Below are 25110 nucleotides of genomic sequence, written 5' to 3'. Positions count from 1 at the left end.
AACTTTTGATTCCTAATTCAATTTCTTTGTTGGCAATTGGTCTGTTCAAATTTTCTGTTTCTAGGAACTTATCCATTTCTTCTAGGTTGTCCAATGTGTTGGCATATAATTTTTAATAATATTATAATTGTATTTCTGCAGTGTTGGTTGTTATTTCTCCTTTCTCATTTGTGAGTTTTCTTTTTTCTTTTTCTTTTTTTTTTTTTTTTGAGGAGTCTGACTAGAGATTTATAAATTTTGTTGATCTTTTCAAAGAACTAGCTCCTGGTATCTTTTTTTTTTTTTTTAACTGCTTTATCATTTATTTCTGCTCTGATTTTATTATCTCCTTCCTTGTGTGGTTTGGGGTTTTGTTTGTTCTTTTCCTAGTTCCTTTAAGGGTAAAGTTAGGTTGTTTGAGCTTTTTCTTGCTAGAAACTTCCCTTAGAGTTGTTTGCTGCATCCCAAAGATTTTTTGGTTGATTCATTCATTGTTTAGTGGCACGTTATTTAAACTCCATGTATTTTTGGTCTTTCCAGATTTTTTTCTTGTGGTTGATTTGTAATTTCACTGACTTATGGTTAGAAAAGATGCATGGTAGGATTTTGATCTTTTTGAATTTGTTGAGACTGGTTTTGTTGAGAATGTTCCACGTGAATCAATTGACTCTTTGATACAAAATTTGTATTAACTGGTTCTAATTGTTTTATTTTATACGTAGTTTATTTTGATACTTAAAAGTGTAATGAATGGAAATTATTTTAAGGCTAGTAAAACATTTAATATTATTTGATTTACTAGGCCTATGAATATAAATACCTGTGAAACATCAAAAATAGTAGGTACTTTAATAAGCCCTAGTTCTGTGTGAAATATTAGCAGTCAATGAAACTAACAGGGCACAGCACCTGAAAAGGTCTGAAACATAACATTTTGGAAGAATCTGGCTTTCTAATGATGCTGTAAGAGTAAGAAATAAATGTAGTTTAAAAAACAAAGATAACACTAGTTTAATTATGTTTATTCACATACAGTTGCCATTAAAAGGTTAACTCATTCATAAAAACATTTCTTCTACTGTAATATCCTTTGCCTCTTTTCTCTTCCAAATAAATCCCCACCACATAGCAGAAATGTTAGAAGTTACAGTGCAAAGGAAGCAAATTAACTATTTTTTAAACCTTTAAAACATGACTGATGAACAGTTTTACAGAGTAGGTTGTCTATTAATATGTTACATATTAACAGATCTACGGTACCATTTTGGACAATCAGATTTGCTTGATATAGAGATGGAGCTGGAATTTTTCTCAAGAAGGTATTTAAACCTCTTAGAAGAGTTTTTATAAAGAACTGAAATCCCATACCATAAAGTGTTCTCTTCAGTTAATCATTTTAAATCAAGCCAGAAACTAGATCCAGCTCTAGGAAAACACTGATTTTTTGTTTTTATGCATCATGTAAACACTGCTCTGTCTATGCAGATACTCTTAGAAAAGAAAAACAGATTCTTGTTCTGGATATACATCAAAACCTAGGTTACCTTTGTGTAACATTTATTTAAAAATTTGACAAGAACATGTTAAATGTTGGCAAAGCTAATAGCACTCAATTTGATTATACATTCTAGCTTTCACAGAATTTGAGCTCACAAGACTCAAGTTTTATTAGGATTAGAGTCTATTAGGATAGACTCTTTCATTCATCAGTGTAGTATACCCAACATCTGACACAGTACATAACACAAGGTATGTGTTCAATAAATATTTCAATGTTGAATATAACTTCTTAACAGCAAATGAAAAAAAGATACAACTCTGAATAAATTTGTCTCATGATGCAGCAATAGGTGCTTTTTATAAGAATTCTAGGATTGCTTATAAGTAGATCAAGAATTAGATAATTTCTTCTCAAACTAAAGGAACTCTTATGGGGCGGGAATGGAAGCCGTAACATTTTATCTTTCACAAAGCTAATTTGTGAAACATGGAATATGAGGCTAGGTAAAAACTACCATGATATTAAAAGTAAGGCAGTTCCAAAACTTATGCTTTGTATATTTATTGAAGAATCCCATTTTCTGACACTATTCCTAATACTAGATATTTTTTAAAGGTTTTACCAAACTACTAATATGTCTAATTAGCTCATCTTTTTAGTATTTGAGTCCATGTTAGAGTTTTAAATATGGAAGAACTTATTAAGATTCAAAAGCATTAAAAAAAAAAAAGTCTAGGACTTAAAATAGCTATTGGATAATATATTTGTAACAGTATCATGATTTGTCCAGATGTACTTTTTCACCCACCACTCTCAAAATTAACCTGAAAGTCAATTATTAAATGAAAACCGATAATTTCAAAAATGATTGTTTGAACTTCTTAAATCAGTAGAGAGCTGTAACAATATTTTACTCTGAAATTAGAAAATTCTAAGCATATATAAAAAACACATTTACCTACTTCAATTAGGTCAATATCAGGATTTATCAAATTTCTCCATCAAAATTTTTTAAAAATCTTGATTTTTAGGTACTATAAAAAATATACACTAATCAAATGATATGTGTTTGGTCTGACCAATTCCGCAGTTAGAAAGGGAAGGGGGAAAAAAAAAACGTGTACAGTGAAATTTCAAATCCTAAACATTTAATCCTTTATTTGAGCCTACCCTCTCTCAAAAGGTTATCAGTACTCTTAGATACCAACTATAAGCAATATAGAAATTTCACTGGTATCAATTCTAATCTGTTTAGTCCATCCATTTTCTAACACAGTGAACAAACTTTTCTATCCAAATTCAAAAGAAGAATAATGCAAATCTCACTTTCTTGGTCACCTTTGAAGCCCAGGGCCAACCAGTCTCAAGAATAACCAAAATATGGTAGTCTGTTTCTGCAGTGAAAGCATTTTCCCAGTAATCAAAATTTGTCATCTGAGGAAATCTTTCATTGTTCTAGAAGCACAGTTCGAAGCTCATCTTCTTTATTGATCATCATTGAAGCAATTGCTCCATCATTAAACTCAAAAGAAGTACCTCCATCTACAACCATGCAGGCATCCCAACAACGAGAACGAACACACACCCTGGGAAGAAAGAAACATCTCATTAAATACTAAGTTTTCTTAACCTTTAATTATGGTTTCTTTAAAACTCTTAATATTTTTTGAAACTGGTAGATCATTTGGCCTTGATTTTCAAAATCAAGTTGTTCTTTGGTTTGAGAGAGTAATATGTATGGATACATTACCAAAATCTAATATTCAGGATACCTCCATTCACCCAGATAGCTATGAGAGAACAAGTCCAGACTTGATGGAACTCAGGCTTTTTTCATACAAAAAAATGTTGAGCTATTACAAGTGCTAATATTGAGCAAGAATGTAACTGTTTTCATAGTTTAACACACGAAGAGGCACAAATTTGTAGTGTACAGCTCAATGAACACATTTGTGTAGTCATTCCTCACCCAAATCAGGACTCAAGTGTGCCCCAGTTCCCCAGAAGCCCCCTCCTTGCTACACATGCACTATTTTTTTTTAAAGATTTTATTTATTTATTTGACACTCAGAGATCACAAGTAGACAGAGAGGCAAGCAGAGAGAGGAGGAAGCAGGCTCCCCGCTGAGCAGAGAGCACAATGCGGGGCTTGATCCCAGGACCCTGGGATCATGACTTGAGCCAAAGGCAAAGGCTTTAACCCACTGAGCCACTCAGGCACCCCCACATGCACTATTCTAATGTCAGTCACCATCACAGTCATAGCTGTTTGTTCTCAAACTTTATATAAATGGAAGAATACAATAGGTCTGCTTATGTGTAGCTTTCTTTTCCTTAATAGTATGCTTGTGAAACTTATCCATGGTTATTACCAGTAGTATTGGTGTGTTCATTTCATTGCTATATGAAAATACTTCCATTGTATGAAAATACCAAAATTTATGGCTCTCTTCTATTCACCAACACCTGAGTTTTTACTACTGGAAGCAGTGCTGCTGTGTATATTCATAAAATTTATTTTATTATTATTTTTAAGATTTTACTTATTATTTGACAAAGAGAGAGGGGGAACACAAGCAGGGGGAGCAACAAGCAGAGGGAGAAGGAGAAGCAGGCTGCCCTCTGAGCAGGGAGCCCAATGTGGGGCTCAATCCCAGGACCCTGGGATCATGACCTGAGCTGAAGGCAGCCTCTTAACTGACTGGGCCATCCAGGTGCCCTGCTGTGCATATTCTTGAGCATCTTTTGTTGCAGATATTTGTGTATCTACAGTTCTGGTGGGGAAATTTGCATTTCCCACAAGAATAGTAAGTTCAAGGATGTTTTTCATACACGTAACCATTCAGATACCTTCTGTAAAATGCTTGTCCAGAACTTTGGCAATTTTTCTACTGAGCTGCCTTTTCTTGTTGAGTTGTAGGAATTTTTACAATACTCTGGATATAAGTCCATTGCTGGATATAGGTATTGCAAATACCTCACTCTGTGGCTTGCCTTTTTTTCCCCTTAATGTTGTCTTGATTAATAGAAGTTCTTAATTCTAATATAGTTCAATTTTCCAATCTTTTGTTGCTAAGTGCTTTATATGACATGTTTAAAAAATACTGCCCAACTGCTAAAGTCATGAAGCTTATTCTGTTTACATGAGCAAAAATTTAAATGTCTTTGTAGTATCACCTAAACTGAGTACAGATTTATTGAGTAATCAAAATTAACTCTCAAAGGAGTAAAATGAGTTTCCTTGTTTTTCCTAGAAAAAAATCAACAGTATTTTTTTAAAAAGAGTGTGTACACTGCATAAGCAGCAATTCAAACTTAAACCATTCTTTGCCTGACAGGAGACAGATGACATTTAGTTTTTTTTTTTTTTTTTCCAGAAAATTGGACAACGTTTACAAAATAAATTATGTATTTTTTTATATCCACCCTTCAAAAAAAATCAAACCTGCTAGATGTGGAATAGGGAGGGGTTAGTTTTAGGGAAAAGGTGACAGAAATGAGTCCTACTCTAAAAGTTTATTGCTACACAACTGAGGTTTTATATGAATGTTTATATCTTGCTTTTTATCCCATAGCATATAAAAAAAAGTTGCTTTCCAGAAAAAGTGATTTGATCTTGTATGTCTTAATATATTAAATCCACATCACCCAATTAAATATTCATGATCCTTCTATTTACTGTACCATTTTAGAGAAACTGTAAGTATGTTAGAAAGGAAAATACCATTCTCACCAGGGTATATAGCATGACACCTCATTAGCTCCACAAGTTCTATACCTTTCCTACCAGATTAAGTTTGAATGAGTGGATTTCATCAAAATGAATACTTTAAAACCAAGAGTCCTTTATAATTACAAGAAGTGAAAGCACTGTCACAAGTCATCCTTTGGAAGCTTACTTTGAGGAGAAACAGCGCTGACGACTGCTGGAGAAAACTCTGTTTGCTATTGGTTCTCGAATACTGAAAAGTATTTTTGGTTCTTCTGGACTGAAGAGCAGCGATTCATTATATTCATTTGTTACTATGAAGAAAAAAATGTAATAGCAGAGTCAATGCAAGATGGTCACTTCTGAGAAGTGCAAAATGAAAAACGAATGCCATCTCCTCTTCCCAACTTAAAAGCAACTCTGTTTGGCACAAAGTTTCTTGGAACTCACAATACATTCCATTAAAACAAAACAAAACGAAAGAAAAAAACCCACCTTATAAATGAGGACTGGGTTCCAAGACTAGGCCATCAAAGCCTGTATCAACCACAATATAGCAGAAATAGATGTACTGGGGTGGGCTACAAAACCAGTAATTAAACAGAAGGAACTAGCTTGAGGCACTCAAATGGAACTTGGGCTCCAACAGTTCCCTTGCCAAGTTCCCTTCCAAAATACCATGTCAAAGTGTTCATAAGTTAATTGTCTTGATGTAAAATGCAGTCTTAAACAATAACAGGCAAAATATGCTTTCTCTAATGAAACTGCGATTACTCAAGATATTTTTAGAAATCTCTGAGACCTGATTTTCATAACCAAGGGGCACATCAAAGTTGATAGGCAAAGCACAAATTGGTTAAAAACAACTGTACAAAGAAATCAGGCTTGTAAGAATGTTTACTTGAACACCACATTAAAACAAATCGTAAGACTGTCAGACAATCTAGCTTATTTACTAAAATTTCACTTAAATTATTTGGCTCTTTGAAAATAATATATCAGAAATAAAAACGTACTTTTCTGGAGAGAGAGACAGACACACACACACACACAGTGTCCTAGCTCCAGGGGGGCCTAGCTGGCTGCAGTCACTAGAGCATGCAATTCCTGATCTCGGGGGTGTGAGGTCAAGCCCCATGTTAGGCACAAAGAGAACTTTAGGGAAAAAAAAAAAAGTACTAGCTCCAAAAGAAGTTAATTCCAGAAATGTCTGTAATAGTGACTGCACCACATGCTTTCACTATTGCTTCTAAAGAACAGTCAAATTTTCAAAGTTGTAACATTCACTCAATAGAGCAAGAAAAAAAAAATCACTGTATTTTACATATACCCTTAAATTTACATGCCTGATATGTTTCAGTTGTTTTAAATAATTATGTTTTAAGTTAAATTATATAATGAATCATTACTATAAATGCCTAATTTTCCTTTCTTTGACACATACTTAATGTTAATCTTTTTAGTCTCCAATAGGGAGAAAGTCCACTTTAGAGAGCTGAAATGGACTTCAGAGATTTAGTCCTGTTTTTTCAAACTATTACAGGCCAAGCATCTTCCTCAACAAAGGAAGTCTTACCTGGAAATCCAAAATATTCACATAAGTGAACTGACACTATTAAATATATAAGTAGATTCACTATGAAAAAGTTTGGAGTTTTTAAAAATATAATTGACTTTGAAATCTCAGGATACTCTTCAGTTAGAAATAGAAAGGAGAGCTTTAGCGGGAAGTCTGTACAAAAATGTTCCTGATAGACGAGTTGGGACTTTAGTGAGTTAATTTCATATGCAAATCAAAGGAACATGTTTTCTAATTTAAGAATTTAAATATATAGAAAAAATTTTTTAAGAATAAAGTTGAAGAATCCCTATGCATTCATTACCAATCTACTTCCACTTCCTCATCTTACAGTCCAGGAAGCAGAGGAATGGACTCAGTCTTGCTCATATTTTCAGTGAGTGACTGGTCTGCGATTGGATCCCAGGTGGTCAAACTCCCTGATCAGTAGTATTCTTTCCCAACACAGCTAGTTCTCTCAAGGGAACCCTGAAGCAACTGGCAGGAGTAAGTAGTCAAAAGTTAAGGAGAATATTTTAGTGAATGTGAAGATAAAGCATTCACAACTGGCAGGAGTAAGTAGTCAAAAGTTAAGGAGAATATTTTAGTGAATGTGAAGATAAAGCATTCACAGCTCAGGGAATTTCATTTCATTCACAGGGTATTAATGGCATACTGAATTTAGGTAAACATTTCCCATTTGCTGATCTATATTTTTCCATATTTTCCTATCCCCCAGGACATAGTCGTAGTGTTAACTACACTACATGTCAAAACCATGTGTTTTGACATAAAGGTTATATATTTCATAGTTCACAAAAATATAATATATAAAAAGTCTAGCTGAAAACTTTTTATTGCTTAAATATATGTAAGGGGATATTATATCAAGAGACTGTTTGAGTCAAAAAAGTACTATGCTTTGCTAATTAGACAAGTTAATTTCACAATAACATCCTCAAGATAGATGCAGAACTTAAATGAAACTTAGTAATTATGATCATTAGTCACTGACCTTTCTCTACCAATTCTCTGTTCAATGGAAGACTTAAATTCCCTTGTCGTTTTGCTGTTGAAAAAGGAAAGGGGGAAATAAATACCTTGATTAAATATTGTGTGTCATATAACAGCTAACATATAATAATATATACATATTATATAGCATATAATTATAACATAATAGCTATTATGGTACTCACCAATATTTAAAACATCTTCCACAGCCTGAGTTGCAACCCTGTTAATATTGAATGACCTAGAAACAAACATAAGTTCTTTAATTCTACAAACAAACTAAAAATGAAAAAGAAATTATCTACCTAATATATAAAAAACTCTTAGAATTATCAAGGAAAAAAAAAAAACAGCCGAAAGATAATAGCCACTTCACCCAGTTTTAAAAAGTGGGCAAAGTACATTTACAGGCCTATATGAAAACAGTTATATGACAAACAGTTACAGGTCTATATGAAAAAGTGTTCAATTTTACTCCTGCTAAGGAAATACAAATTAAAGACTGATAATATATTGGCATAGATATCAGAAAAACATTCTCATATACTGATGGGCTTATGGAAGTTGCAGTTGGAGGGCAATTCTGTGTTATTAATATTTTAAAATGAACATATTCTTCAATCTACTAATTTATCCTAAAATACACTTGCATCTATAATACACAAAGACATGTACAAGATTATTTACTGAAGCATTGTTTATAATAGCAAAACAACTCATATCCATAGGAAATAGATTAAATGTTACTATGTAGATATTAAAAAGAATAAAATAGAACTGAATGTGCTGACAGATAATGGATATGTTAAGTTAAAAGCCAAAGGCATTATATAGTACATATAAATAAACAGGGAAGTAACATACACAATAAAATGTGTATACACACACACACACACACACACACACACACACATATATACATATGGGATGGTTGTGTCTGGAGATTAGTAATAGAGATATGAAATGAAAGACTAGCTTTTCATTTGATACCCTTTTATACTATTTAACATTTTTAATGTGCAAATATCTCTTTAAATTACAAAACAGAAAAGATGAGAAATTTTTACTGTGTGATGCATTGCTTAACCACTTAAGAACAAATATTAACACAAACATGAATCACTTTTTTTTCTTGAAGATTTATTTATTTATTTGACAGTGAGAGGGAGAGATAGAGAGCACAAGCAGGTGGAGCAGCAGGCTGAGGGAGAGGAAGAAGCTGGCTCCCTGCTGATCAGGGAGCCCGATGTAGGGCTTGATCCCAGGACCCTGGGATCATGACCTGAGCCAAAGGCAGCCTCTTAACCAAATGTGTCACCCAGGTGCCCCCATGAATCACTTTTAAAAGTAGCTCTGTCCTTGGGTCTACAAAAATGGTTATGGAAGGTTTTTTGTTGTTGTTGTTGTTTTGTTTTTTTCATTCTTTCCAGTGATTTAGAATTCTGCTGCTGCCTCACAATTCTTCTCACATAGCTTCAGTAGATAACTCAATGACCCACACACTCTCAACGTAATTCAGTGATTCTTAACCTTTTTTGAGGAGGGCAAGTAACAGATACTCTTGCATACCCTTCTAACTCTATACCCTTCACATTTTGAGAAATGTGGTAACATTGTGGGCATTCTCTTAACAATGCAGATACACAAATTTTTATATTAAAAATTTGGGGTCACTCACAGTCCACATACCTATGCTAAAAAAAACAATCTCAGATCTAGCCATTGCCTATTCTATTTTTCACCATTATCTACTCCAATTTCCTACTGCAACCACACCAAGCCCATTCTTGCTCATACTTACTATGTGGCATGAAGCAAAATACTTTAGGTATCCTGACTCATTGTTTAGTATGAGATGCCATATCTATCTCATTAGAATTACTGCCACACACTACAGGGCCAGGCATCTGTGGCACCACCTGGCTCATGGCAAGAACTCAATACTGAATGAAAATACCAAATGAAAAAGATGTACATGAGTTATATCCTAATTCTTCTGAATATTCACATTATTGGAAGATACGGTTTTAGAACTCTATTTTAAATTAAGAAGTCACATAAAATGAGCTATACTTATTAGGGTTCCACTGAATTAAAATATTGATGTTAAGACTTAAGAGAACAAAAGTCTCCTATGACTTGATCTAACAGTCCTAGAACTAAGACTTATTCAGGATACCACAAGACAACCCTAACTAAGTCCTCTGAATAGGGGTTAAATTAAGAGGAATTTCCTATGGTTGCAAACTGGATCTCAGCCAGTTCACTCTCCCTTTAGGAGTGGTTTATATTCTTTTTTTTTTTTTTAAAGATTTTTTTATTTATTTATTTGAAAGACAGAGATCACAAGTAGGCAGAGAGGCAGGCAGAGAGAGAGAGAGAGAGGGAAGCAGGCTTCCTGCGGAGCAGGGAGCCCGATGCGGGGCTCGATCCCAGGACCCTGAGACCATGACCCGAGCCGAAGGCAGCAGCCCAAACCACTGAGCCACCCAGGTGCCCCAGGAGTGGTTTATATTCTACATCAAACACAAACTATATGCTTAAGGAGGTCTTAGCTAGCCCATCACGACTTTTTTCTTAGGTCTACAACTTTCAACATTCTAAACATTCCCAAATCACATACAACTTCCATTAAAGATAATCCAACTGAAAGACAAATTGAATCTCTTATCTTCTTAAGCCAGTAAAGTTTTCTCTCCTCACTTAAGTTCATCCTTAAATTGGCCATGACAGAATGTGTGGAGGAGGGGGATTGGCAATAGTCCTAAAAACCAACAGAAAGGCATGTGATCGAACTCTGTAGTACTTCTCCCAGTGAATGTAGCTAAGTCCACACTAGGAAAAGGACAGAGATGACCGTGAGACAATTCAGAGACAATCTGCTATGCAACATAACCCTTACCTCCTCTGTCCTGTGGAGGAATTTTTAGAAAGGCAAAATGGGATAGCTAATCCCCACTTGCTGTGTGTGTGCATGCGCACATACTGTGTGTGGGTGTGTGTGTGCATGCGCATAGTCAGGCCATCTTCTCCATCCTTTCTTGTCATAAAGCCATGTGTCAGAGTTCTAGCTACAGGAATGAGAACGGAAGTCACAAACATGTCTAAGCCTGTGTCCTGTAAGCCTCCCATAGGTGATCCTCCAAGTTTTTCCTCCTTCTCTGGCTTGATATATGTAAGTAGAGGGGACTTAAGCAGTCATGTTTAAAAGACGGTTGAACCACATGATAGAAGGAACCTGGATCCCTGAGTCACCACTTACAGATCCACCTCCCAACTAAAGACGCACCTGGACTTTTTAAGAATAAGATACAAACTTCTATTTTGTTAAGTCACTGAGATTGGGGGGCTATCAGTAACGATAATTATCTTATCCAAAGTTACACATTTCCACGTTTCATAGTCAAAGCAAGGACTGAGAGGTCACATAGGAAAATTTCTATCTCCATATCAAGAATTGAAAGAGTAAAAGAAATAGGCTATCCTATTCCTTTCTTTCCAGTGATCCCTAAGGTCTACGGTTTAGAGTTAAGTCCAGAACTTAAATCTGTCTTCACCATTTATTAGCCACATGGCTTTGGGAAACTCCTGAGACTTTAATAATACTCTATTAAGAAAAATAAAATCACTTACTTCCAAAGTGTTTTTGAAGATTTAAATAATATATGTAAGCTCAAGACAAAACTTAGAAATGGCAGTTTCGCTTATTTGCGGAGCATAAGGAGTAACACAGAGGACATGGGGAGATGGAGCGAAGAAGTGAGTTGGGGGAAATTGGAGTGGGGAGATGAACCATGAGAGACTGCGGACTCTGAGAAACTGCGGGTTTTGGAGGGGAGGGTGGGGTGGGCGGGTGAGCCTGGTGGTGGGTATTAAGAAGGGCATGTATTGCATGGAGCACTGGGTGTGGTGCATAAACAATGAATTCTGGAACACTGAAAAGAGATTTAAAAAATAAAATTTTTTAAAAATTAAAAAAAAGAGAAAAATGAGCAAAAAAAAAAAAATAAGAAAAAGGAAAAGAAAGAAACGGCAGTTTGATAGACATATACCTTTCTCTCAGCTCTTCTGGCCCCCAGGCTTCTCTTCTCCACCTCCCCACCACAATCTTCTGAAGAGAACAAGGACAACAGACGAATGGGAAATGCAATCACAGCAAAAGAATGATCCGTAATAAGAGGGAATAAGGCAGAAGATGTTAGAAGCCAGCAAGCTATGTAGGGTCGAAGAGAGAAGAGGCTGAGTGACTGAGGTGGCAGGGACAGGATACAGTTAGGGACAGAGACTTCTAGACAGAGACACAACACTGGAGACCACAGGAGACTTTAACAAGCAACATGGAAAAGATGGAAATCCTAATTTAAGCCATACTCATGTCCAACATCAACTCAGGACTCAGCTGGAAGGTGTGTGGGAGTGGAGGGCAGGACTGTTTTACAAGCCTAGTGGCTCTTATTCTTTATGCTCTTCTTACTACTAAAAAGTTGAAAACCAAAACTATCAAAATCACACAGACATAGACACACACTCCAAAGCAAAAGCCAAAGCCAATTCCCTGCCTTAGCATAACCACTATTTCACTAAGATTAGCAAGTTTACCTTGAGAATTCTTCAAAAAACCTACTGACACATCTTTGAATTGCAGGAATTGTACAGACTGCTCCCCCTCTGCATTTAAAGCTGGCGGTCAAAAGGGCCAAACACACCTGTTTTACAGCCAAACACACCTGTGCTTGTATCCAGTTTCTGACACTAATTGTGACCTCCCCCTAATTATTTATCCTTGCAAAGCTTCATTTTCTACCTTTATAAAACAGGGATACAACTACCTTCTTGCAGGATTTCTGTAAGAATATTATCAATGTATAAAAAGCGCCTAGTACAGTGTATGCAGAGTAGCAGAAGCAAAATGACTAAGAGCTTGTAATTATAATCCATACAACAGAACCTACAGAATCAGAAGATAAAGTAATCTTATTTTTTTATAATTTTTCAAAATTTTTAATAAACATATAATGTATTATTAGCCCCAGGGGTACAGGTCTGTGAATCGCCAGGTTTATACACTTCACAGCTAAAGTAATCTTATGTTATCTGTTCCATTTCCCCTCACTTTGCCGAAAAGGAAACTTGTACAAGATCACAAAGCTAGTTAGTGGTTTAGCCCGGGCTCTAACATCCAGGCTAGTGCTCTTTTCAATTATACCACTTTGCCCACTTTGAGGGTGGGGTGGGGGAATCAGAATACCAGAAGAGGAGAAGGAGAAGGATCTAAGAAACCATTTCTGATCCTCAATACAGTTTTCAACAAGTAACACATCGCAGTGAGCAGAAAAGATGTTATGATAAATTAAAGCAGTTAACTGTGATGTTTTCATTTTATGAGAGGGTTACACAATAATTTTATAACAGATTATTAAATTTATTTTTTCAAACAATTATTGATAAAAAGTCATCTTAGTCATACATCTTTGTGTATGGTGTAAGAAAATGGTCGAGTTTCCATTCTCTTACACCATACACAAAGATAAACTCGAAATGGACAAAAGACTTCAACGTGACACAGGGTGGCTCAGTGGGTTAAAGCCTCTGCCTTCGGCTCAGGTCATGATCCCAGGGTCCTGGGATCAAGCCCTGCATCGGGCTCTCAGCTCCGCAGGGAGCCTGCTTCCTCCTCTCTCTCTGCCTGCCTCTCTGCCTGCTTGTGATTTCTGTCTGTCAAATAAATAAATAAATAAGATCTTTAAAAAAAACAAAAAACAAAAAAAACCCAACACATTGAGATACCACCTTACACCAGTTAGAATAGCCAAAATTAACAAGACAGTATTCAACAACTGTTGGAAAGGAGAATTCTCTTATACTGTTGGTGAGGATGCAAGTTGGTACAGATACTTTGGAGAATAGTGTGGAAATTCCTTAAGAAATTAAAAATAGAGCTACCCTATGACCCTGCAGTTGCACTACTGGATATTTACCCCAAAGATACAGATGTAGTGAAAAGAGCCATCTGTACCCCAATGTTCATAGCAGCAATGACCACAGTCGTCAAACTATGGAAAGAGCCAAGATGCTCTTCAACAGACGAATGGATAAAGAAGATATAGTCCATATATACAATGGAGTATTACCCCTCCATCAGAAATTATAAATACCCAACTTTATATCAACATGGACGGGAATGGAGGAGATTATGCTGAGTGAAATAAGTCAAGCAGAGAGAGTCAATTATCATATGGTTTCACTTACTGGTGGAGCATAAGGAATAACATGGAGGACATGGGGAGATGGAAAGAAGTTAGGTTGGAGGAAATCAGAGGGTGGAGACAAACCATGAGAGACTGTGGACTCAGAAACAAACTGAGGGTTTTGGAGAGGAGGGGAGTGGGGGGTTGGGTGAGCCTGGAGGTGGGTATTAAGGAGGGCACATACTGCATGGAGCACTAGGTTTGGTACATAAACAATGAATCTTGAAACATGGAAAGAAATAAAATTACAAAAAAAAAAAAATCATTTTAAAAATATAGTTGTCGGGACAGCTGGGTGGCTCAGTCAGTTAAACCACTGCCTTTGGCTCAGTTCATGATCCCGGGGTCCTGGGATCAAATCCTGCAACCGGCTCCTTGCTCGGTGGGGAGCCTGCTTCTCTCTCCACCTCTGCCTGCCACTCTGCCTGCTTATGCGCTCGCTCTCTCTCTGACAAATAAATAGAATCTTAAAAAAAAAAAAGAAATACAGTTCTCACTAACCTCAGGAAAATAAGATCTTATCCAATCTTTAAATAGCACTTCTCATTTCCAAAGGTTAATTTATTTGACAAAGATGAGGATTTCTTTTTAAAAGATGTGAAGTTATGAAGTACTTATGAATGAATATGGTATCTGAAAATTAACTCCAAATAATATAAGACAAAAGGAGACATCAGGGGAACAGAGTAAACGATTGGCATGTGTTAATAATTATTGAAACTGGCTAATGGGTACATGGATATTGATTATACTATTTGGTCTACTCAAATTTTTCCACCATAAAAAGTTTTTAATAAAAAGTAATGATGAGGGGCGCCTGGGTGGCTCAGTGGGTTAAGCCACTGCCTTTGGCTCAGGTCATGATCTCAGGGTCCTGGGATCGAGCCCCGCATCAGGCTCTCTGCTCTGCGGGGAGCCTGCTTCCTCCTCTCTGCCTGCCTCTCTGCCTACTTGTAATCTCTGTCAAATAAATAAATAAAATCTTAAAAAAATAAATAAATAAAAAGTAATGCTGAAAAAGCATTACTCCATTTTAAACTATCCAAACTTAAAATCAGTTTAATAAGTACTGTTTTCTGCTGTATTTGTGAACATGTAGTCATTTAAAAAAAAATGAGTGAACATGTATTAGGTACTAGGCTATACACACAAAAAATTAAGGGAGGGGGAAAAATACACACACACATACATAACACAAAACCACAAGTCACCATTCCCAATGCCTCCTGTTGCTTGAACCAGCTGGGTGTCAGCTGGGCAGAGAAGAATGTGGTAAGTGCTATAATAGTGCTAGGAGGAAAAAGTGGAAGCAATGCACCAAAAGACGGTTCATTATGCTGATGAACTAGATTCTAGTAGAGATTTCCTACACAGAGTGACGTCTGAAGACTGGATTTTTCAGCCGGGGGATGGGAAGTGGAGAACGTTCAGGCATTCAATGCAGGAAGAAGCTGCACTGAGCAAACACAAAAAGCCTGAGCGAGCAGGTTGTGCCGAGCATCACAAGTAGCCTGCAGAGTGTCCAGCGTGCTGGCGGATGAGGGCAGGACAGCATTAGGCTGCGAAGGTTCCTTAGGTCATATTTAAAGGGTCTGACATACAGACTGAATAATCTGAACACAGCCAGAAGTAAATGAAACTTTTACAGCACAGAAGGGATACAGCCACATTTTTCTACATTTTAGAAATACTACTCTGTTAGCAGTATGGATGACAGCCTGGAGGACAAAGGGTGAGGCACAAAGAATATTCACTAAAAAGTTAGGAGGCCTGAACCAAAGAAATAGCAGGAGAAATTGAAAAAGAGGGGCAAGGACTTCAGAAGTGTGACAAGCAGGATTCAGAGGCTGGGATGTGTAAGGGGGAGACCAGGGAGACTCAAAACTAAGAGCAAGGATTGGGGGAGTAATGCTTTTTCTCTAGAGCATGGACTCAGGGTAACAGTGATCCTATTTAGGAATACAGGGATCACAGGAATAAAAACCTGAAGATAATGTGTTAAGTTTTGAATGTGTTGAATTTGAAGGTCTATTACCCCCTCTAGCAGGTAACTTTAGAATAGGAGTTTGTGCTCTGGAAACGGCTGAAAGTCTGGGAGGCATCTGCATGTATATAGCCAAGAAGCAGCAGGGATTACCCAGAGAGAGGTGAGAGGGTAAAGAAGATATAGGAGCCCAAGTTATCTCCAGTTAGGCCTTTGCTGCACAAACCTCCAGGACATTTTGCTGTTGTTACTGTACTTGTTTTCATTTCTTTATTATTTAAAATGTTTTTCATTAAAAACAAAAACCTACAGTTCCCCAAAACATTCTCATTTTCTTTTTTTCTCTTTACAAACCTAACAGGCTAAATAATGACCAAATCCAGCCTACAGATCTAATCTAAGAAGTCAAGGCAGGACTTCTGGACCCAATTGATGAGACAAGCAGAAAGTGAGCCAAACAACATAACACCCCCAGGCTACCTTTTGAGTATTAGAGGCTTTAGATGCACCGATGTGCAGCCTTGAGTAAATTACTTAAAATATTTCACAAAAGTCAATAAGCAACATACCAAGTTACTCACCAGGCCTTTGATCCTGTTCCAGTACACAAATTGAGCCCTGAACTCTTCTGTTTTTCCCATGGACCATCATCAACTGAAATCTCATAGTAGGAAGCCCTATGAATTGAGAATATAAAACTGGATTTGCTGAACTTATGGCTCACAGTAAATAAGACAAACATCATTTTTCCAGAACTAATGAAATGTAAGTGGGCCAGCTTGACTTAGACATACCTGACTTAGTAGGCACACACACCATGATACTAATACCGATTAAGTGAAAAAGTTAAAAAAAATCTGCATATTTCCATCCCTCTCTGATCCATATGGTTTCTATCAATATTTTAACATTTCAAACAAGGGCTCCTGGTAAATTTTTACCTACCATAGCTTCTACAGTTTTTATAGAATCTAACACATGCAGAGCCTTATTTCAGAATTCAAAAAGGAAATGCCATTTTTTAGGTGAGTTTCATTCTTGGTAGCTAGTTCAGTCCTTGATCACCCTAAGTCTGTATCTAACCCTTCAAGCTGCCAAAAGTTTCTGCTCAACTTGGGTTAAAGTTGTATACTAACGTGCCTTTTGAATTGAGAATAAGCTGAGACAAAGTTCTAAAGAAAATTCTCAACCAGTACTGCATTGGTGGACAAAACTAGGAATAAACTAGAACTGTAATTTCTTTAAAGATTTCTATCTCTTCGAGTATTTCAGAAATATGAAATCAAATGGGTTTTTCTGACACCAGCAAAAATGACACTATTCTTTAACTTGAACATCTAAATTGCAATTATTCAAAAAATCTTAAGACATGTAAAAGCTTATTTTATAAAACTTTATCTTAAATAATGGTGTCATTGATAAACAATGGGTTATTTTTGTCCAGCAAATGAAAAAGTTAAACTCTTAATCCAGCTTTTCCAATAATGACAATTATTAGACATGCCTGCAAACACTAACACTCAATGGATAATATATCTCTTATTTTAATCCTCAATTCTCCTACCAAACTCAATCTGCAAAGGTTTCACATGGCACAACTACTTTTCATGTTTTCTCTGAAGTCACCATTCTTCATAAAAGACAGCAGGCCTTACATTCACATTTAATCTATTTCATAGCTTTGTTATGTCTTCCTAGAAAATTAGGAATTTTAGGCATATTAGGAGCCTATTACATTCAGACAAGCTAGTCAAATCTATAGAAATGGCTGCTATTAGGCCAGAATCACGTAAAAAGAAATGAGATTAGAGGTAAGTGGGGACAGAAGAGAAACAGGTGGAGAGGAAGAAAAGTAGAGTCAGGTTGAGGGGTGTTGAGCCCAAAACGATGAGCAAATTTAGTGTCATTCTCACATGCAGGTTTATCAAGATTAGTCAACTCAGAATTTTTGTTTCAGGGAAATTATTTTTTTAAGGCAGCAATAAAACTCACAGTCCCTTTAGAGTGGGTATACTTCTTCTTAAATTGTCCACTGCTACAGCCCAAGAATAAGACATTCTAGGTTAGAATAGAAAAGAAAAAAAAAATTGGGCCTTTAAAATGTTCTTAAATCTAAGAACATTATAAATGAGGCAGGAATAATATTGCTGCACTTCATATTTTCCAAGCAAAGCCCTTAAGTTTTCAAGGCAAAGTGAAGCCTCAATACAGGATCTAGAACCAGAAATACTGGGTACACATGACAGTTCTGAGGCTAACTAATGATAGGACCGTGTGCAAGTTATGAGAACTCTCCAAATCTCAACTTCTTCACTGATGCACAGAGCTACCCTTCTCACAGGGCTGCTATGCGTGTGTAACGTAATATGTACGATATGCACAAAGCCGGACGCAAAGCCGGTATTCAGTAAGTATCCATTGCCTTTCTGCCTAAGGGTCTCGGTCACAGATTCCTTAAAAATAAGTTCTAATACCTCCTAGAGTGAAAACTTTCTCAAGAGCATCAGAAGCGAACCCACTGCGGTCCTCATCTTAGTAAGGAAACAAGGTGAGGCTCAACACAAAAAGCAGCAGCATCAGACATTTAGGAGATAAACCAACCAAATCACCGCTGCCACAGGAAAAACATTCAATCCCAAATCTAGTGGGACTTCACTCAATTCCCAGAATTCTGTCAATCGATCCCAGTTTTCCTCCTTTTATAAGTTATTTGATTTTTAGTAAGTACAAATTACAAAGCAACACTAGTAGAAGCTCTTAGAAGTTTATAACCTTTAAAATAGATGAAGAATTAACATAAGCCATTAAATGGCTTCTCTAGAATCAGCATAAAAATCACAAAACATTTTTACCTTTGTCATTTTATTTTTTATTCAAGTTTAATTAACATAGAGTGTTATATTAGTTTCAGGTATACAACATAGTAACTCAACAATTGTACACATTCCTCAGTGCTTATCAAGGTAAGTACACTCTTAACGCAACTCCCAGCCCCCTCTGGCAACCACCAATTTGTTCTCTATATTTAAGTCTGCTTTTTTCTCTTTTTTCTATTTGTTTTATTTTCTTAAAATCCACAAATAAGTGAAATCACATGGTAACTATCTTTGACTTATTTCACTTAGTGTAATACCATTAGGTCTATCCATGCTGTTAAAAGTGGCAAGATTTCATTTGTCCTTTAATGTAGACATTCTTCAATTTCATTTAAAGTTGTTGCTCTCTGCCTTATGTTTTTAGTAACCATGATTAGATTATATCACAAATTATTCCTGCCTTCTCTGTCACAAAATTATCCATTATTTCCATATTGCTTCAAACTTGATACTGAGCAAAAGAAAACATTTTATGTATAGCATGAGTCTTACTATTGTTAAATGTATTTATACTTTATGTACTTTAAAGAATATATTTTTGATTCCTTCAAAGGATTTTACTTTTAAATACTTCTTAAAATTATGTATTTTATTACCCTCCCAAAAAATAAGATGCTACTACTACCTTTATCTTTCTTTATATCCCTAGTGACTTGCATACAGCATGTAGCAGATACACAATAATTTTAATATTACATTAATCAAAATAATTACAACTAAAAAATAACTCAAAGCATTCTACTGAATCAAGCCTTGGTGTACTGTTTTCAGTACTGAGTCATTGGCTAAAACATGGATATCTTTTTTAATTAAGACAAATATTTCTCATCATAATTAAACTTCTTATGAAAAGACAGGTCAACAAACAGAATTTCAGAATATATGGAACTCTCAGTAAACTAGGGAATCAGCTACATGACCTTCAAGAGGGTCACACGGTTCTGATAGCAGCGACGTGGGACGGAGACTCAGCTCTCATTTTCCACCCCTAACTTACTTATATCTCCAAAAATGAGAAGGCAAGTTCTAAATGGCGACCAAGAGTTTAATTAGCTTTACATTATGGCTGTCATTTTATAACTGGTAACTAATATCATACTAAAGTTTTTGAAAAAAATTCTGCTGACCATTTTAGTCAAATTATATTCAACACCCACAAAACAGATTTCATCAGTAATAAACTCATATCATAATTTTATAGTCCTAATGAAAAACTTTATTAACCTTAGTCTTGCTAATCATGGTTACAAATCTTACACTGTCAATACACTTGGCTTATGATGCTGCATATAGTATATAATTAACACCAAGCGGTATTCTGCCAAAAGTGTTTAGTCTGAATCTTATCATGCAGAGAGAGAAAAATCCTACATATCTAAAACAAGGGATTTTTCAAACCAAATGGCTTAGACTATACAAAAATATTAATACCAGAAATGACAAAACAGAGGTGGGACTGAGGAACAATTCTTAATTATAAAGAGCCATGATGGCCAAACAAAATGCATAATCCTTAAGTGGATCCTAGATAAATAATAAGCAAATCAGCCTTAAGGTATATTATTAAGATAAGTAGTTGGGAAGTTTTAATATGGACTGTTTATAAAAGTTCTATAACAACTGCAAATGTATACCATTCTCTTAAACATTTATAAAGCACCTATATGACAGATTAAAGGCTCTATAATAATGGAACCTGAATAACTTAAACCTAGGGTTTCACAAACTTTTTTGCTCATAGAACCATCTTTCCTCTTAACATGTATTATAAATGTGTGAGAAACTTTTGGAAAATTTCATTAAATAATTCATTTCTATCACTTATACCATATTAATTATTCATAATATTTAGGGTGTAGAGATCAAATAAATATCTAAAGAATACTAAAACATGAAATTCCAAACTCAAGAAGACAGATTTAAAAGTAAAAGTACCTGGATGATAGACTCTCCCCAATGAAGACTTCATTTAGTGCCCTCACTGGCAAAAGCTGGGGTCCTGAAGCCTCAGGTCCTGTAGTAATGAAAAGAAAAACAACTTGTTAAAATTTCAGAAATGTTAAGACTTAAGATTTTATAAAACATTAATATATTATACTTTTGTTTCAACAGAATCCATACTTTAACATTACTAACAAATAAGTTAAATCGTACTTAGAGTGTTCATAAGGAACCTCAAAATCACCTAACATACCTCCAATGAAGCCTCTCTCTCCAAAATAAACCTTAATTCTTGAAACAATTTTTTAAGAGTGACGAAATACACTTATCCATCTCATAAGATTCTTGTTGTCACACTTAATTTTCCTCTGAGAGCTTTAGATATGGAAATAATCAAGTACTTCCTTCCACAGGAGCCACTTTGGATTTAAGGAGCAAATTACATGCATGGTTATATTAGAAATCAAATTGGTTATACATTAGAGATCAGATTTTTTTTTCCTCAAATAGAAAACTTCAAGAGCATTTTTAGCAGTAGTAGTACTGGAGGAATACTGCTCTATCTAGTTACTGGTTTGTGATGAAAATTTAAAAATAAACCAAACCTACCTTCCCTTGAAAGTATACAGGTAATAAAAATGTATTCCTCACTAACTTGTACACAAATACAGTCCAGTATCTATTTTTAAGCTGAAAAGTTAAAAAAAACCAATAAACTGTTTTTTTCTATAATCTTTTGTTCTAAATTAGAAAGCTAAATCAGGGATCAAACACAGTGACATATTTATTAATATCATACCCACTCCTCTATTCCAAAATTCCAAATGGTAGCTTCCTAATAAATGTTTCCTACCACTGTGATGAGAATTTAAATAGAAAAAAATGAGATATACCTTGAAATCTTCCTAAATTTTTTCTCACAAAATAAAGCTATCAAAAAACAAAAAACACGCTCACAAAAAAGCCCTCTAAAGTAGTGTCTAGACAACGTAAATATCATAATTGTTACTAACAAAAATATTACAATAAGCATAGTAATTTCCAGTGTTACTACTGAGAAATCAGAAACTATTGATTCCAGATTCTTCCTGTATAAAATAATGGCCACAATCACCACCACCACTTCCTCTCTGGAAATTACAGGAACTTTATTTCATCCCTAGTATTCTGACATACTTGGTATGAAATCTTTTACTATTAGTTATGCTAAGTATTTGTGGGTCCTTACAATTCAAAGAATGGTGCCTACATTTTGAAAAATTCCTATTATTTTTTTGAACATTTTCTCTTTTTCTAGAAATGCCATTAATTAGATGTAAACATCCTGGATGTTATTTAGTTAATAACTATGTGATTTTATTTCTTACTTAGTTAATAACTATGTGAAATATATATATATTAAGTATAATATATACATATATATATATAGACTTAGTTTGTAAAACTAACAGTAAATCTGAGACAGGAATCTAAGCAATGAATCTCTAAAGACCAATCCATAGCTTTCTTATAAAGCTGCTGAATTTCAGAGCCAATCTTGAATGTCTCCAGTGATAGCAATAAATTCTTTTGGCTAGGAATAAAGTAAGATTTCCAACTAAAATTTTAAAATCCTTAAAACATGACATGGACACATAATTAAAGAATAGCCCAAACTTATAATGCTATATATCACCATGAAAAACTCTGAAAATAATGAGACAAGACGAAACAAAGTAGGTTTGTAAAGGTAGCTTTTCCCGATAAGTTTAGCCAAGAAATGAAACACAGGAGGAAAAAAAGTATCTTTTTATACAGTCCACAGATATTTATCTCTTGGGGTCTTCCTGTATCATGAAAGTCTTAAAATTACTGGAAAAAGTAGGACAATATAGCTAAATTACAATCCAGAAAACCGAGAATTCAAAAAAAAAAAACAAAAAACTGCATTATCACCTTATACTAATATTATCTTAGCAGCTTACAGAGATGTCTGATACACAAATCTTAAGGCTGCAATGCAAAATTTCCCAACAAAAATGTTTAAATCAACAACTACGATAGATCGACTAATTGATTTTAAGATTTTATTTATTTATTTGACAAAGAGAGCACGTAAATAGGCAGAGCACAGGCAGAGGGAGAAGGAAAAGCAGGCTCCTTGCTGAGCAGGAAGCCCAATGTGAGACTCAGTCCCAGGACCCTGAGATCATGACCCGAGTTGAAGGCAGCCACCCAACCGACTGAGCCACCCAGGTGCTGATATGGTAGATATATTTAAATATGACTATACAAACATAATTATTAAGAAATCTACAGATTAGGTCATTTATTTCTACTGCTCTTTTTTCTTTTTGACATTTTAAAGATTAATGCCAAGAACCTTTCCTTAAATATCAACTATTCTTAGACATTTTATAATTTCTTTCATAATCAGCAAGTTTTCAAACCCATCCTAGAAAACATTTCTTCTGGAAATACACTTACTTCTTATTTCTGTATCTAGTCATATTACATTTTACACATGAAGTAGTTGACTGTATTTTCTTAAATGTCATCAGTAGTACTAAAATCCTGAAATAAGTTAATTACAAATTATTACTTCTACAAATTAGAAGTCAAAAGGAACAAGAAGTTAAATATTGCCCAAACATATCTAATTCCCAATCAACTTACTTTCATCATGAACTCTTTCAATGTTGAAGGCTCTGCTATGTTGATTGAAACTTAGCTGCTGTTCATGAAGGTCCACAGGAACAGGGTTTATGCCAGTCCCTTCAAGGTACAACCTGATTCGCTGCCTCCATAACCACCTTAGAAGAGTGAAGGAAAACCAAAGATGTTAAGATAAAGTAAGCTTAGGATGAGGCATTATAATTTCACCAAATTAAGAAAATCATGTTAAAAACCTATTTTTCCACGAACAAATTATACCAGAAACACCTAAAACCCAAAGGTTCCTCCTCAAAGACAAATTCAGAGATTTAGTTCTCTTTTCAAAAATAATACAAATATCTCATATATTTGTACAAAATCTCCCACATTAACTTGAATTAAAATCAAATTCCTTATTAAGTATCCATTAAATCTAAGGTACTGAGTTAGATACAGCTGTGTTTCACTCATACAAAATTATAACATGCAAAAACAAAACAAAACAAAAAACAAGTAGAAAACCACTCAGATTAAAACATTTATTGTGTTAAGATGGTCAGACAAAACTCTCTCCGAAAGTTCTACAATGATTCTTTTTACAATAAAAAAGAAATCAATGACAAATTTTATAACATTTAAGATTACACCTCAAACTTAAGACATTTTTGAGAGCAGGAAAAAAAATAGGTATAATTGATTTCAAAACCAAAAACTGATTTATCAAAAAGCCAGTGGGACAGATTCTGCTAGATTAGTATATAAAAATATACTCCCAATTGGTAGCTATAAACTGGACATTTGTAGAGGTGCCAAACTTTTTAATGATCAGAAACTAGAATCATTACTAGTGATTCCAGAAATCAAAATTTCATACAATTAAAAAAAAATTTTTAAAAAGCAGACAAAGCGCTTTCTCAAACAGTAAAAATCTAGTCCAAGTCAGGAAATAAAAAGTCGTCCAACTTGGTACTCTCCACTACAATCACCAACCCCATCTCGGCTCCTCCCCCCACGCTTCTGTTTTCAGGATAGCCTGACCACTGAACAAATTACGTTAGAGAAGTATGCTAAAACATCCCCCTACCTGAGAAACACTTAATAAACATCCCAGGAACCTCAGAATGGTGGAGTAAATCCAACCCTCCGCCATTCTGGATAGAAGAGGGAGGTTAAAAATATAAAATCTCAGAGAATTTGAACACTTAGTTTTAGCCAGTAGCATAACTACCCTTGTACCAAACTGCTAAGAACATGTAACAACATTAAGAAAACAGAAACATGGCCTCTATCTCACTGATGGAGAAAACCTGTCCACTTGCAGTTGGGTTACAGGCCAAGTGATTTTTGTCAGCGTTTCTCTACATAGTTCCAGTTGGACTAGAAGAAAGCTAGAGGTTTGTGTGACTAAGCCAATAACAGTAGCCATAAAGAACAATACAGAACTATGCACTAAGCCAAATATTATCTAACTTGTTCTGTTCAAAAGCATTTCTAGTGGCACATAAAGATATTTATAAAACAACTGTAAGAAATTCCTACCTGAACTCACCACGATAGAACTTCTGTAAGGCTTCTGGGAAGGAATGTGTATATCGAACAGGAAGACATAAATGACCCTCAGACCTTTAAGAGATTTGTAGTGGTATAAAGAAAAGGAAAGAAAGAA

The 25110-nt window shown here is 35.2% G+C and overlaps 1 protein-coding gene across 2 annotated transcripts in view; it reads right to left on the bottom strand.

Moving 5' to 3' along the window:
• Positions 1 to 984: 984 nt before the first annotated feature.
• The window catches only part of NADK2 (NAD kinase 2, mitochondrial), a 45369-nt gene continuing 21243 nt past the window's right edge, over positions 985 to 25110 (bottom strand). The window contains exons 5-13 of one of the 2 annotated variants that reach the window (XM_082724210.1): positions 24984 to 25067; positions 23466 to 23602; positions 20805 to 20883; positions 17986 to 18051; positions 16575 to 16670; positions 7947 to 8002; positions 7763 to 7816; positions 5380 to 5503; positions 985 to 3066 (exon numbers count right to left, since the gene is read on the bottom strand). In XM_082724210.1, coding sequence (XP_082580336.1) covers positions 2928 to 3066; positions 5380 to 5503; positions 7763 to 7816; positions 7947 to 8002; positions 16575 to 16670; positions 17986 to 18051; positions 20805 to 20883; positions 23466 to 23602; positions 24984 to 25067 — 835 coding nt within the window. In that variant the 3' untranslated portion in view covers positions 985 to 2927. The remainder of the gene's footprint in view (positions 3067 to 5379; positions 5504 to 7762; positions 7817 to 7946; positions 8003 to 16574; positions 16671 to 17985; positions 18052 to 20804; positions 20884 to 23465; positions 23603 to 24983; positions 25068 to 25110) is intronic. The other variant, XM_082724211.1, reaches the window with a different exon arrangement.

The sequence above is a fragment of the Mustela nivalis genome (assembly GCF_964662115.1).
Source record: "Mustela nivalis genome assembly, chromosome: 3".
NCBI classification, from domain to species: Eukaryota; Metazoa; Chordata; class Mammalia; order Carnivora; family Mustelidae; genus Mustela; species Mustela nivalis.
The sequence above is the reverse complement of the archived record's forward strand: the minus strand, read 5'-3'. Positions and strand labels throughout refer to the sequence as shown.